The sequence below is a fragment of the Brachyhypopomus gauderio genome, unplaced genomic scaffold (assembly GCF_052324685.1).
Source record: "Brachyhypopomus gauderio isolate BG-103 unplaced genomic scaffold, BGAUD_0.2 sc68, whole genome shotgun sequence".
In the NCBI taxonomy this organism is placed as follows: Eukaryota; Metazoa; Chordata; class Actinopteri; order Gymnotiformes; family Hypopomidae; genus Brachyhypopomus; species Brachyhypopomus gauderio.
In genome coordinates this window covers 1,886,048-1,898,895 of record NW_027506889.1, presented here as the reverse complement: position 1 = coordinate 1,898,895, position 12,848 = coordinate 1,886,048, and the positions used below count along the sequence as shown (strand labels likewise).

The 12,848-nt window shown below is 46.9% G+C and overlaps 1 protein-coding gene across 2 annotated transcripts in view; it reads left to right on the top strand.

The window, feature by feature from the left end:
* Positions 1 to 9,835, top strand: part of LOC143490958 (uncharacterized) — a 17,830-nt gene extending 7,995 nt beyond the window's left edge. For both annotated transcript variants that reach the window (XM_076989544.1, XM_076989545.1), the window contains exons 2-9: positions 2,820 to 2,926; positions 3,194 to 3,272; positions 4,899 to 5,091; positions 6,051 to 6,119; positions 6,464 to 7,419; positions 7,702 to 8,525; positions 8,654 to 8,842; positions 9,119 to 9,835. In XM_076989544.1, the coding sequence (XP_076845659.1) occupies positions 2,820 to 2,926; positions 3,194 to 3,272; positions 4,899 to 5,091; positions 6,051 to 6,119; positions 6,464 to 7,419; positions 7,702 to 8,525; positions 8,654 to 8,842; positions 9,119 to 9,369 (2,668 nt within the window). In that variant the 3' untranslated portion in view covers positions 9,370 to 9,835. The remainder of the gene's footprint in view (positions 1 to 2,819; positions 2,927 to 3,193; positions 3,273 to 4,898; positions 5,092 to 6,050; positions 6,120 to 6,463; positions 7,420 to 7,701; positions 8,526 to 8,653; positions 8,843 to 9,118) is intronic.
* The last annotated feature ends 3,013 nt before the right edge of the window (positions 9,836 to 12,848 follow it).

The following is a 12,848-nucleotide window of genomic DNA, read 5'->3' as shown; positions in this document are numbered from 1 at the left end:
GTGCATCCGTGTGTGTGTGTGTGTGTGTGTGTGTGTGTGCGTGTGCACCAGTGTGTGAGTGTTTGGAATAAAGGAGGAGTTGTGTTTGTGTGTGTGTGTGCCAGTGTGTGTTCGGAATAAAGGAGGGGTTGTGTGTGTGTGTCTCTGTCTGTTTGTGTGAGTATGTTTGTGTGCACATGTGTATGTCTGTTTATGTGTGTGCGTGAGTGTGTTTGTGAGGGAAAGAGAAAAACAGGCCACAGAGGGAGAAAACAGATAAACAGAGAATGGATACAGGAATAGAGAGAAAACAGGTTTCAGTTTGTATAGGAAGAAGACTGAGAGTATGTCAGTTCCAATGTGTCTTATGAGTCTGAACATGAGAGATGTAATTGTGCATGTGTGTGAAAGTTGGAGAGAGAGAGTGAGACAGGGAGTGGGGAGGAGTTAGAGAGTGAGACAGGGAGTGGGGAGGAGTTAGAGAGAGAGAGTGAGACAGGGAGTGGGGAGGAGTTAGAGAGAGAGAGAGTGAGACAGGGAGTGGGGAGGAGTGGGGAGGAGTTGGAGAGAGTGAGAGAGAGACAGGGAATTGGGAGGAGTTGGAGAGAGAGTGAGACAGGGAATGGGGAGAAGTTGGAGAGAGAGTGAGACAGGGAATGGGGAGAAGTTGGAGAGAGAGAGTGAGACAGGGAATAGGGAGGAGTTGGAGAGAGTGAGAGAGTGAGACGGGACAGGGAATGGGGAGGAGTTGGAGAAAGAGAGTGAGACAGGGAATGGGGAGGAGTTGGAGAGAGAGAGTGAGACAGGGAATGGGGAGGAGTTGGGGAGAGAGAGAGAGAGAGAGAGAGAGAGAGAGAGAGAGAGAGAGAGAGAGAGAGAATGGGGAGGAGTTGGAGAGAGAGAGAGAGAGGGAATGGGGAGGAGTTGGAGAGAGAGAGTGAGACAGGGAATGGGGAGGATTTGGAGAGAGAGAGAGACAGGGAATGGGGAGGAGTTGGAGAGAGAGAGAGAGAGAGAGAGAGAGAGAGAGAGAGAGAGAGAGGAATGGGGAGGAGTTGGAGAGAGAGAGAGAGAGGGAATGGGGAGGAGTTGGAGAGAGAGAGTGAGACAGGGAATGGGGAGGATTTGGAGAGAGAGAGAGACAGGGAATGGGGAGGATTTGGAGAGAGAGAGAGAGAGAGGGAATGGGGAGGAGTTGGAGAGAGAGAGAGAGAGGGAATGGGGAGGAGTTGGAGAGAGAGAGTGAGACAGGGAATGGGGAGGATTTGGAGAGAGAGAGAGAGAGACAGGGAATGGGGAGGAGTTAGAGAGAGAGAGAGACAGGGAATGGGGAGGAGTTGGAGAGAGAGAGAGACAGGGAATGGGGAGGAGTTGGAGAGAGAGAGAGAGACAGGGAATGGGGAGGAGTTGGAGAGAGAGAGAGAATGGGAAGGAGACATTGAATGACAGGAGATGTAGAGCCAGTACTGTGTGTTCTTCAGCTGGACACATACATGGACCCCCTAGTCTTAAATATCTATTTGGTAGATAAAGTTCATTAGACACACACACTCTCACACACACAACACAACGCAGATCTTGCAGCACAATCGAACTATCATGTGAAACAAAAGCCCTGACTCGTTTTGTCTCGTTTTGGTGGTTTATGTGTTGACTGCTGCTTTCAGACAATATAGCCAATATAGTTAAGACAGTCATTAGTAATGCTTGATAAAGATGCTGGCCTGAAATCCTGCATAGAAACCACCAGGCACATAAAGGCAGGTGCTCACACACACACACACACACACACACACACACACACACACACACACACACACACACACACACACACACAGTGTCTCTCTCTGATCCAGATGGAGGGTCGTCCAGATCAATATCCAGTCGGCAACACTGAGTCTTATCACAGCTCAATGAATATGTCAGACACACACACACACACACACACACACACACACACACACACACACACACACACACACACACACACACACATTCAGAACACATCTGTAACCATGAAACTGGGTGTTTCTTCCCCTCACTTAATTAAGCATACTCAGTTGGATCTGTGGAGAAGAGGTTGGTCTTCTGTAAGACACTCGCAGCAGACAGTAGGCTCACGTATCTGTTGTCAGATCAGGGTCGTCTTGCTGGCTGTTGCCTTTACGGATTAAAGATTCAAGACTAAAGCAGATTCTGGATCAGGCATTAGGCATTTCTGCGCTTCCCTGGGTCTTTGCAGTTCCTGGTGAGTGAAGCCAGGGCAGATAAGACTCCACCATTTTGTACATCTTTCCTCTCCCAGTGTCGGTATTGTTTTGAAACAATGATATCACACAACTGAGCAGCTGAGAGCATATATGTTGGTGAAATGTTTAATAGTGGTCTTGGTCATCAAGGTTTTGAAATGAACTGTATCCAACTCACTTTAAAGAACCCTTCCAAAGCTTTGTGTCTAATTCACTTTGTCCTAAGTGTTGATTCGGTGCACTGTTGCCAGTGTGTGCTGTGTTCAGTTTCTGGACATTTGCATAGACCCTTTGCACATTTGGGCTGTTTACCCTTGTTTCTTGGAAGACGGGACCAATTTCAAGTGCTTGTATGAGTTTTGTGAGGACTTTTCACCAAACGAGTACTCACCTGGCAACCCAGCTTCCTGCCCGTTATTTCATTGGCCGAGGCAGCGCGGTTTAAGCATTGAATTAGAGTTGTGGTCTTCATTGATCTCTTATGGTGATTGGCAGTATATGATTACTGTTTTTGATATGATTTATAGTATGTGCTGTTGGATTGGTTGGCTAGCCTGGCCAGTTGTTTAAATGACTGTGTGTATGTTACAGACGTGGCTGTGGTAGGAAACGGAAAGGCACACCTGTGAAGGTGTGTGATAGAGTCTTCGCAGCAGAGGATGATGAGGAGAGCACATCGGAGCACAGCTATGGACCAGGTGAGGAGTGTGTGTATGTATATGTGTGTGTGTGTTCCTGTGTGTGTGTTTTGAGTAATTAGTGTTTTGGAATTGCAGTATTACATCAGCTAGGTATTTTGTATGCACACACAAGAGTGTAGTGATGTGTGAGTGTGTCAGTGTATGTCAGCGCTTGGTATGTGTCTGTGGAAAACAAAGGGAAGAGAGACTCAGGATGTGTGTCTAATTCTTGTGTGTGTGTGTGTGTGTGTGTGTGTGTGTGTGTGTGTGTGTGTGTGTTTTCAGGTGATCGTGAAGAGGGAAAAGAGAACAAACACAGACCTGCTGCAGAGGGGTCGTACTACTCTGAATCAACCCAAACCTGGTGAGCATTTGTGTGGGGTAAAAAAAAAGAGAAAGAGAGAGAGAGAGAGAGAGAGAGAGAAGATACTGTGTTTGTGTGTGTATATATTTATGTGGACGTGACTGTTTGTGTGCCTGTGTGTGGTTGAGGGAGATAGCGGATAATTGTGTGGTCGGGGAGGTGTGTGTGTGTGTGTGTGTGTGTGTGTGTGTGTGTGTGTGTGTGTGTGTGTGTGTGTGTGTGTGTGTGTGTGTGTGTGTGTGTGTGTGTGCAAGAGAGAGAGAGTTGGGGGGTGTATAGGTGGGGGAGTACTGGAATGCCTGCTGTGTGTGTTTATTGCAGTGTGTTTATTATCTTTGGGCCAGTGATGGAATGTGTGTGTGTGTGTGTGTGTGTGTGTGTGTGTGTGTGTGTGTGTGTGTGTGTGTGTGTGTGTGTGTGTGTGTATGTGTGTGTGTGTTTATTGAAGTGTATAGTTTATGCATATGTGTGTATGTTTGTGTTTAGTCATGGTTATAGAATTGTGTATAAATTCTGTACACAATTGAGGAGTTTCAGAGTTTTTTTTTATCATGGTATGGTGTTGATGAGGTGATGACATCATGTTCCAGAGATATGCCTGTATATGGCTAGCTACATTGAGTCTATTTAAATTACGATTAACTGGTGCAGTTAAGTCCAAGCACAGGAAGACATTGGCATTGCTAATAATCTCAATTTATCTTACTTAAAATGAAACAAACATGGTAATTTGGGTTTTAGCATTATAAACACATTTTATATTATAGACACTCTAGTTAGGTTTTTTTATGATTGACAAGAGCCATAAGGTGAAATCCACAGTCATCAGAGACAGAACGTGTGAAGATATGAATGTGTGAGGGGTTCTGATCTGGGGACTCTAGTCTGAGTCCTTGTTCACTGTTGCACATTTTTATGTTGTACATCATTCGAATTATTCACGGTTTATCAAATCATTTATGAGCCAGCTTAGACTGAGTTAGAGCAGTCAAAATATATCAAATATATATATTTGCAGTATTGGTTGTGAATTTCACCAATCATATTTATTGTACTCAGTACTCAGTACTGTGCTACAACAAAATTGTAATGGACCCGTAGAACTTTGGTGCAGTTGAAACTGAAATTAGGGCTAGTGTAATGGCTTAAAGTTGTAGTCCACAAAAATCTGATCAATGGGGTCTATAGAAGACACAGGGAGGTGAAGTTGTGTTTGTGACATATGCTGTATGTAAGCTGATCTAGCTCTCTCTCCCTCTCTCTCTCCCTCTCTCTCTCCCTCTCTCTCCAACTGTCTCTTCCTCTCTCTCCCACTCTCTCTCCCCCCTCCCTCTCTCTCACACTCTCTCTCCCTCTCTCTTTCCCTCTCCCTCTCACCCTGTCTCTTCTCTCTCTCTCCCTCTCTCTCCCACCCTGTCTCTCTCTCTCCCTCTCCCCCTCACTCTCCCTCTCTCACTCTGTGCTGTATCTTTGTTTTTAACCCTTTCTCTCCCTCTTTATCACTCACTCCCCCCTCTCTCTTCCCTCACATCCTCTCTCTCTCTCTCTCTCCCTCTCTCCCTCTCTTCCCTCACATCCTCCCTCTGTCTCCCTCCCTCTACCCCCCCCCACCCCTCTCTCTCTCAGTTCTGGGGATATGGAGGAAGGCTCCAGTAGTGGTAGGGGTTCAGTCCTCTTTCCCCCTCCTCCAAACTGCCGCATTCGAGAAGTGCACTGTGGCAATCAAGTGCGGCTGGTCGTCATAGCAATCCGCGACATCACTAAGGGCGAGGAGATCACTGTGGACTACAGTTTGACAGAGTGGGGGGAAAACGCCATGGTGAGTGTAACCATGGCAATTGCTGCTACATCTTAACACTCAGTAGACCTTTTCTTGGTCTTAAGTGGTAGTCATGGCGGTCCTGTAATTAGTTGCAATCAAAATGTTTATTTGTGTAAATACCTGTATTAAGTACACATTTTGGTTTTGCACTTTGCCAAATGTAATTTGTGATTAACAGTGTCAGTAGTGTGTGTGTGTGTGTGTGTGTGTGTGTGTGTGTGTGTGTGTGTGTGTGTGTGTGTGTGTGTGTGTGTGTGCGCGCATGTTTCTCTGTGTGTGTATGTGTGTCTGTTTGTGTCAGTAACTTTAGAGATGTTTAAATGCTTTAAAAAGGTACAAAATATAGATGTAGGTTTTATTTGGCAATACAACAGTCTGTTTTTGAAAAGAATTCTCACAAATCACAGATGTCTGAGACTATGAGTTTACTTAGATGTACTGGTCAGAGCTGCCTATAGTCTGACCTTCCATGCATTAAACCCAGCACTAGTGTTCTGGACACTGTGATGTGTTACAGTGACGTCTGAAGTAGCTTTGCATTGTGAGGAGGAAGAATGTGAAATAATGAGCTCACAGCTATGTGAACTTTCTCCTGTTCAGTAGTGAAACCCGCGGGAAGAAGAATGTGAAATAATGAGCTCACAGCTATGTGAACTTTCTCCTGTTCAGTAGTGAAACCCGCGGGAAAATCTTTTTGCATTGGTAGAAATAACACATTTTAATCACAGCTTAGTCTGTTTTCATTTAACCCTCCAAACTCTTATGGAGTTTTTAAATGAATAGTCTAATAAAAACAAAAATTGTTCTAGCTGTTCAAGCAGCCTGCCACCCTGTGTGTGTGTGTGTGTGTGTGTGTGTGTGTGTGTGTGTGTGTGTGTGTGTGTGTTGTGGGTTTACTTTGAGTGTCAGAGGTAAATAATTGACCAGTATGTGAGGAACCTGTCCCCTTTCCTCAGGGTTTCCGTGGTACAGTGCCTCCTGCTGGATTTGAATGCCTCTCAGACCACGAGAACAACATTAAGAAGGTAGTCAATGCTCACTTTGATGTTGAAAATATACATATACATGTATATATGTATATCATTGAAGTGTTATAGGTTAACATCAGGAAAATATGGTAAATACAGAACTAAACACACACACACACAATGACAGTTTTCTCTTTCTCTCTTTGTCTCTCTTTTCTTCTCCTTTTGCTCACTTTCCTTCTCTCCCCCTCTCTCTGTCTCTTTCTTTCCCTCCCTCTTTCCCTCTCTCTTGTTCTCTCTTTCTTTATCTTCCTCCATCTCTCTGTTTCCATCTGTCCCCCCCCTCTCTCTCTCCCTCTCTCTCTCTCTGTCCCCCCCCCCCCCTCTTTCTCTCGTTCTAGGAGGATGAATCTGCCCCAGTTGCCCTGTCAGAGTACCTGACCCCGTCCTGGTCCCTGTCTCCCTCCTGCTCCCCCGTCTCTCACTCTGAGCCCAGCGACTCTGATCACGACTCTGATGATGCGGGCGCTGACATGCGCGGCCGGGCGCCTCGTCGTCGCAAGAAACGCAAACCGCTCTCGCCCCCCGCAGCTAACGGCAAACGGAAAACCCCTCACCGGCCCCCGGTGCGACCCCCCTCCATGCCCCGCTCCCTCCCCTCCACCCCGCCGCAGCCGGCCGCCCCGTCCAGGCCGGTGTTCAAGTGCCCCGCGCCGGCCGGGGTGGCAGGGGGCGCCGTGCGGGTGGGGGCGGGTAGGGGTGTGAGTGCTACAGTGCAGAAGCAGTGCTGTGTGTACTGTGGGCGACATTATCGCTCCCTCCCGCGCCACCTGGACAAACACCACGCGCACCAGCCCGACGTCCTAGTGGCCATGGAGAGGGCACACACCTCCGCTCACCTGCCCCACCTGCACGCCTCCCTGCCTTCGTCCTCCTCTTCCTCATCCATGCACAGTCACTGCCACAGAGATGCACCCGGGCACAGGGTCGTGGTAGCAACACAGCAGTCACTGCCCCTCGCTTCCCCAGCCCGAAGGAGCCCCGCTCTCTCAAGCCCCTCCCGCAAAAGTCCCGCCCCTCCGCCAGTAACTCCGCCCAGAAGGGGAGGGGTCCCGGTTTCTGTGCTGAAGAGGAGCCCGCCCACCCCCGCGACTCCTCCCAGGAAAGTGGGGCGCAAAGTGAAGAAAGAGAAAGAAGAGATAGAAGTGGTGGAGAAGACAAAAGAAGAGGAGGTTCCTGTAGCAGTGTTTGTAGAGCCGGTGAAGGAGGCGGGACCAGGGCACCCGAAGACAGAAGAAGAAGAGAGTATAGTGAGGGAGGATGACAGCGGAGCGGAGGACAAGAGTGACCTGTCCAGGTAAACCCTCTTCTCACCAACTCCCACATTCAGCAGGAAAACCATTATATAAAAATGTAAGGACGGAACATTTTATGACTCTGCTAATCCTGTTCTAGAACAGTGACCGTCTGGTCTGTTATGTAAATGATATATTTCTTTCTGTCTCCCTTTGTCCTTTATCACTCCCTTCCCATCTCCCACTCTCTCCTTTCTCTGTGCTCCCCTGTTTGCTCCCCCCCTCCCACCTTCCCACCTGTCTCTCTCTCTCTCTCTCTCTCTCTCTCTCTCTCTGCCCCCCAGTTCCAGGCGGCCCCACATGCTCCCCCTCCTCTCCTCCCTCTCCTCTCTGGTCCTGTACCTGCGGCGTCTCCAGCACTCCGCCCTCATCTCCCTCTCGCGTTCGCCCCAGTCTGCGGAGGCCTGGCGTCTCCTCTGCCACTCCAGCCTCGCCCTCCTCATCCTCTACAACCGCCGGCGTGAGTGCGAGGTCTCCAAGCTCACCATCTCCGAGTACCAATCTCGGGTCATCCCCCACCCCCCCGTGGCCGTCCTCTCGGGCGCCCCGCCCGCCCTCACCCCGCTCGAGGCCTCTCTGTCTCCCTTCGAGCGCCTGGTGCTCCCCCACCTGCCCCGCGTCGGGGTCCAGGGCAAACGTGGTCGCGTGCAGCCTCTGATTCTTCCCCCGCACTCCGAAGCTTGCCTGGAGCTCCTTCTCCAGACACGGCCAGGAGTGGGCGTGGATCCGCAGAACCCCTACGTGTTCGCCAGACCGTACCATTCCCCCGCCACCCCTCTGAGGGGCACGGACCTGCTGCGTAGTCTGGCCAAGTCGAGTGGTACGCGCCACCCACGAGCGTTAACACAGACACGCGTCCGGAGGCAGGTGGCCATCCTGACCCAGCTGCTGCTACTGAGTGAGGGAGAGGAGGACGGGCACCGTGGAGCCGCCACGCTGCGATTGGAGAGCTTCCTGCAGAAAGAATACCATGTGACACAGAGCTGTGCTACGATTGGTCAAGATCCTGGCTTGATGGGGCTTATTGGTCGAGTGGTGCTTTGTGGGGAACGGGACGGTGTGCTGTTTCGAGGAATGAGCCTTCATCATATCTGCTTGGAGTTGGATGGTGAGTGTGTATGTCTCAAACGAAAGAGGACGCATAAGAGACAAATTGACACCATCATTAACAGTGATGGCGTTTGCAATCTTTCTTATGTTCTCTCATTCTGCCGTGCACTCTGATTCACTCGGTAGTGATGTCAGGAAACTCTGCAGACTCCCTTTCTGAAGACTCAGAAGGAGAACCAGGCAAGGAGAAGACCGAGTCGGCCTCCATCATGATTAAAAAGACATCCAACAACAGCAAGTCCCCTCGGCCCAAGAAGATGAACGCCTCTCACCCCTCCCCCGGTCGCAAGAGGGGTTCAGGACAACCCAAACCAGGTGAGTGTGTGTGTGTATGTGTGTGTGGGCATGTGTAATAATTAACCAAGAAACTAAGACTATCACTGCTGTGTAAGTAAGATCATGGCCATGTGTGTGTTTGACAGATTATTTTATACAACCCCGACTTACAGCACAACAAGTGGTGTGTTTGCACATGACCAATGATTAACATGACCTCCACATTCTGTCCCATCTTTGTTTTTATCTTTCTTTTCTCTCTCTCTCACTCTATCGCCCCCTCTTGGTCTCACGCTCTCTCCTCCTGTCTCCCAGGCAAGCGAGGAGTTTTAAAGCGGCCTTGGACTGAGGCCGAGCGCGCTGCCGTGGAGTCCCACCTGGTGCGTAACATCATGGAGCTGCGGGTCCCCGCTAAAGCCGACTGTGAGCGCTGCCTGGAACAGTGCCCCCTGCTGGTCACCAACCATCGTGACTGGAGGGCTATTAAGTTCTACTGCCACAACCGCATCCAGCTGCTCAAAAAAACGCAGCAGAGACAGAGCCCACCCACCCTGTCTGTCTGCTGAGATGGCCAATCAGGAGCCTGGTAGGAAAGGTGCTGTAGGAGGAGCCAAAGGCAGGAAGAGAAAAAGATATTTACCAGTGTGAAGCTGTAAATTTGAAGAGTTGAAGCGTAACCGGTTCGGTGTACAATCAGCCGACTTTTTTGTTTGTTGCCAAAGTATGGTTTTGATAGAAATGTCGCATAAAGCACAGTGATGAAATGACCTTACAAAATTATTATTGTTATTTGTTGGGTTTTTTGTTTGTTGGTTTTTGTTTTGTTTGTAAAATGGACTCGTATAGGAAATGTGAAAACGGTACTTTTGGTTGGGAGTGACACTGTAACTCAGTGTGACACTTTTGAACTGAAGATCGCGCTACGCTGAACTCCAGCCCAGGAGTCCAGCTACAGGCTGGTTCATTCACAAGTTCATTTTCGATGACTATACAGAAGAGAAAAAAAAACACTAATTTCTGAATGTCACCGCCTGCTTTTCTCTGTCAGTACTACACATTCAGACAGAAAAGAGACAAAATCCTGAACAAAAGACTTCTTACTCATTTCTGCTTGAGGAGACAGGTGCCAGCCTGCGGTTTCCATCTTGTGCGTGGGCATGGATGGTTTTGTGGTGTGATTCTTGTCTGTACAGAAACCACGCAGCACGTAATTTCATTTTACATGAGTTGTAGCTCACATCAGCATACGTTTGGCTGCATAAAATGTCGCTTTGTGTTTTAGCTGTTAAAGCCACAAAGTATTTTCATGCTTTACAGTGCAGGTGAAGTGACCTGCCCCTTCCTGCGTCTTTATCGTCTTGAGAAAAGATGTGGCCTTTTGACCTCCAAAGAAAAATGAAAATGAATGTAGAAAAAAAAAGAACGGGGGAGTGCATATGAGAATGGAGAGACGATGAAGAATGGAGAGATGGTGAAGAATGGAGAGATGGTGAAGGATGCGGAGTCTCAGCCGTTGATTGTTCATCCTACATTTCATTCACGCCATTCTCCACTGCTGTTGGAGTTCGTCTTTGGAACCTTGATTTCACTAGGAGAAGTTCGGAGTGAATGGTGTGATAGCCTTGGCCAGAAAGCCCAGCCTGCATTTCAACATTAAAAAAACAACAATCATTAAAATTATTGTTTATGATATAGTTTTCTGAACAGTTTAAAATTGGGGGTGCTTACGTTTTAATTCAGTTTGTTCTGCCGGTATTTATATATGGATATATTTCAGTGTGACTCTCATTCACTGCATGGGCAGGACTCGGTTCTGATAGCTAACACATTTGTACTGGGTGTTTCCAGTTCTAGAACAGTGGCTCAGATATTCTAATAGAACATTTAGAGTTCCGTAGGCATACATGGCTTAACAGAAGTTGAGCAGTTCGGCTTTACTTGTGTTTTTCAAAAGCTGTTTATCTGATTAAAAATCTTTTATATTAATTGAAACACATAACCACACTTTACACCTCAGCTTGTACTTGAACTATTTAACAGTCTGTATTGTTGTGTAATGTGCTGTCTTTGGTTCCTTCTACACTTGCTGTGTTCATACATATATACACACACATTATATATACACGCGCGCGCGCGTGTGTGTGTATGCATGTATGTTTGTATGTGTGTGTAATTCTTAATGTTAGTGTTGTTATTGTCATTATTGTTACTACTATGAATCCTTATATTGTTTTTGGTATGGTAACTTTTTTCCAGTTTAATGTAAATATTATGTGTACATATATACATATATATAAATATATGAGGAACAAAGCAGGAAAAAAGAACCACATAACACATTGTAAATACATGGCTTGTTTTGTGTTGTTTTTTTAAATTGGTCTGGTATGATAATAAAACATTGCATTTGATTTGTAATGTAACGTGTTGTGGATCGTTTATTCCAGAGATGTAAATGTTTCTACTCATGATGTCCACTAGGAGATGCTGTTGAATAGTTTGGATTAAAAAAATCCCTCATGCATAAATTACCCTTTAAGGGATGCACTGGATGAGTTTTGGATGGAGATGGCCATGAGGTTGCAAGAATATAGTTTGGCCTGAGATCATCACATACACATGTGTCTATGGCTCCTTAAAGTGTAGTGTGATTGGTTGTGCAGGTTTGAATTAGAAATCATCTGAAAGACTAGGCTTTTTGCCTCCCATCTCAGCTCAGATTCTGGTTAAAGTCTGGTATAAAATCTCAATTAAAAACAGCCATCAAGCCCATCAAGAATCGAGCTTCGCACATCAGAGCAGAAAAACAACTCATCTGGATGGCAGTCTAACGAGAGATTGCAGCAAGTATCAAATTTAAAATGGCTGGTTTATTGCAACATACATATGAACCACAATCTGCAGAGTATTTTCATCTTTCCATAATTAGGGTTCACACACATAGTGTGGGAACCCTATTGTAATTGCTCGAGTTTTTCTTATTATTATTATTTTTCAGGCTGTAAAACGCATACTGCAGCCTAGACCGTAAGGCCCAGAAACACCAAACTTGGCAGACAGGTGCACCAGAGGTGCAATGAGGGAAACCCAGACAATGACCCACATTGGCCTGATGGTGGCGCTATAGCGCAGCATTTTGTGTTTTGGTCCATATCTCCTACACCGTAGGTCATAGAAACGAAATTCCACTTCTGATGGATTCCTTGGCTAAAACCAAACAAAAAAGCCTCAAGGACCCTTTAGCTCCGCCCACTTAGATTTCGAGTTAATTTGCATAATGTGCAAAATCGCACACATCTTTGGGCCCAAACTTGTCCCTGGATTTTTCACATACATGCACATATGTGGTATCAAAACGTTCAGAAGAGTCTGAACTTTAAAATCTATCCAGCAAAAATGCTAATTTCTTCACTACCTAGTCAGTATAAGCCAATCAAATGAGGGGGCGTAAATTCAATAGTAAATTTTGCGCATATGGAGCTCTAACTTAAGAAAACTTGCATGTAATGAGATGGCACTTCACAGACAGCTTCCCTGTGAGGGTCTGGGGCAGCTCGCAGAGGTTGCCATACCTCACCTGCTAGGGGGCGCTATAACATGCAAAAATTTGCCCCATGCACTCAGATTGGCCGATCCACATGAAACTTGACAGACATCATCTATGGGCCTCTGGAAACCAGGTCCTAAAGCAGACATGCCATACTTCCAAAATGGCTGACGTAATCGGCCAATCAGTGATCGGCACGCGTTTGACAGGCTTACCATTGGTCGATCTGCACGAAACCTCTTGGGTGTGGACAAGTGCACGCCCCCCATGACATAATCCAGCCGGGTGTCGATTGGCCACTGGGGGGCGCTATTGCAAAAAAAGCAAGTATATCCCCTACATAATTCCACTTGGGAACATGCAATTGGACTCTTTTGATTCCTTGCAGTAGTGCGAACAACTTTCCCATTACATGTCCTATTAAAAAATGCACAGTTTATTTACAGTTAATAATAGTTTGAAATCATCACTTTTCATACTGCTCCTAGGATTTTCATA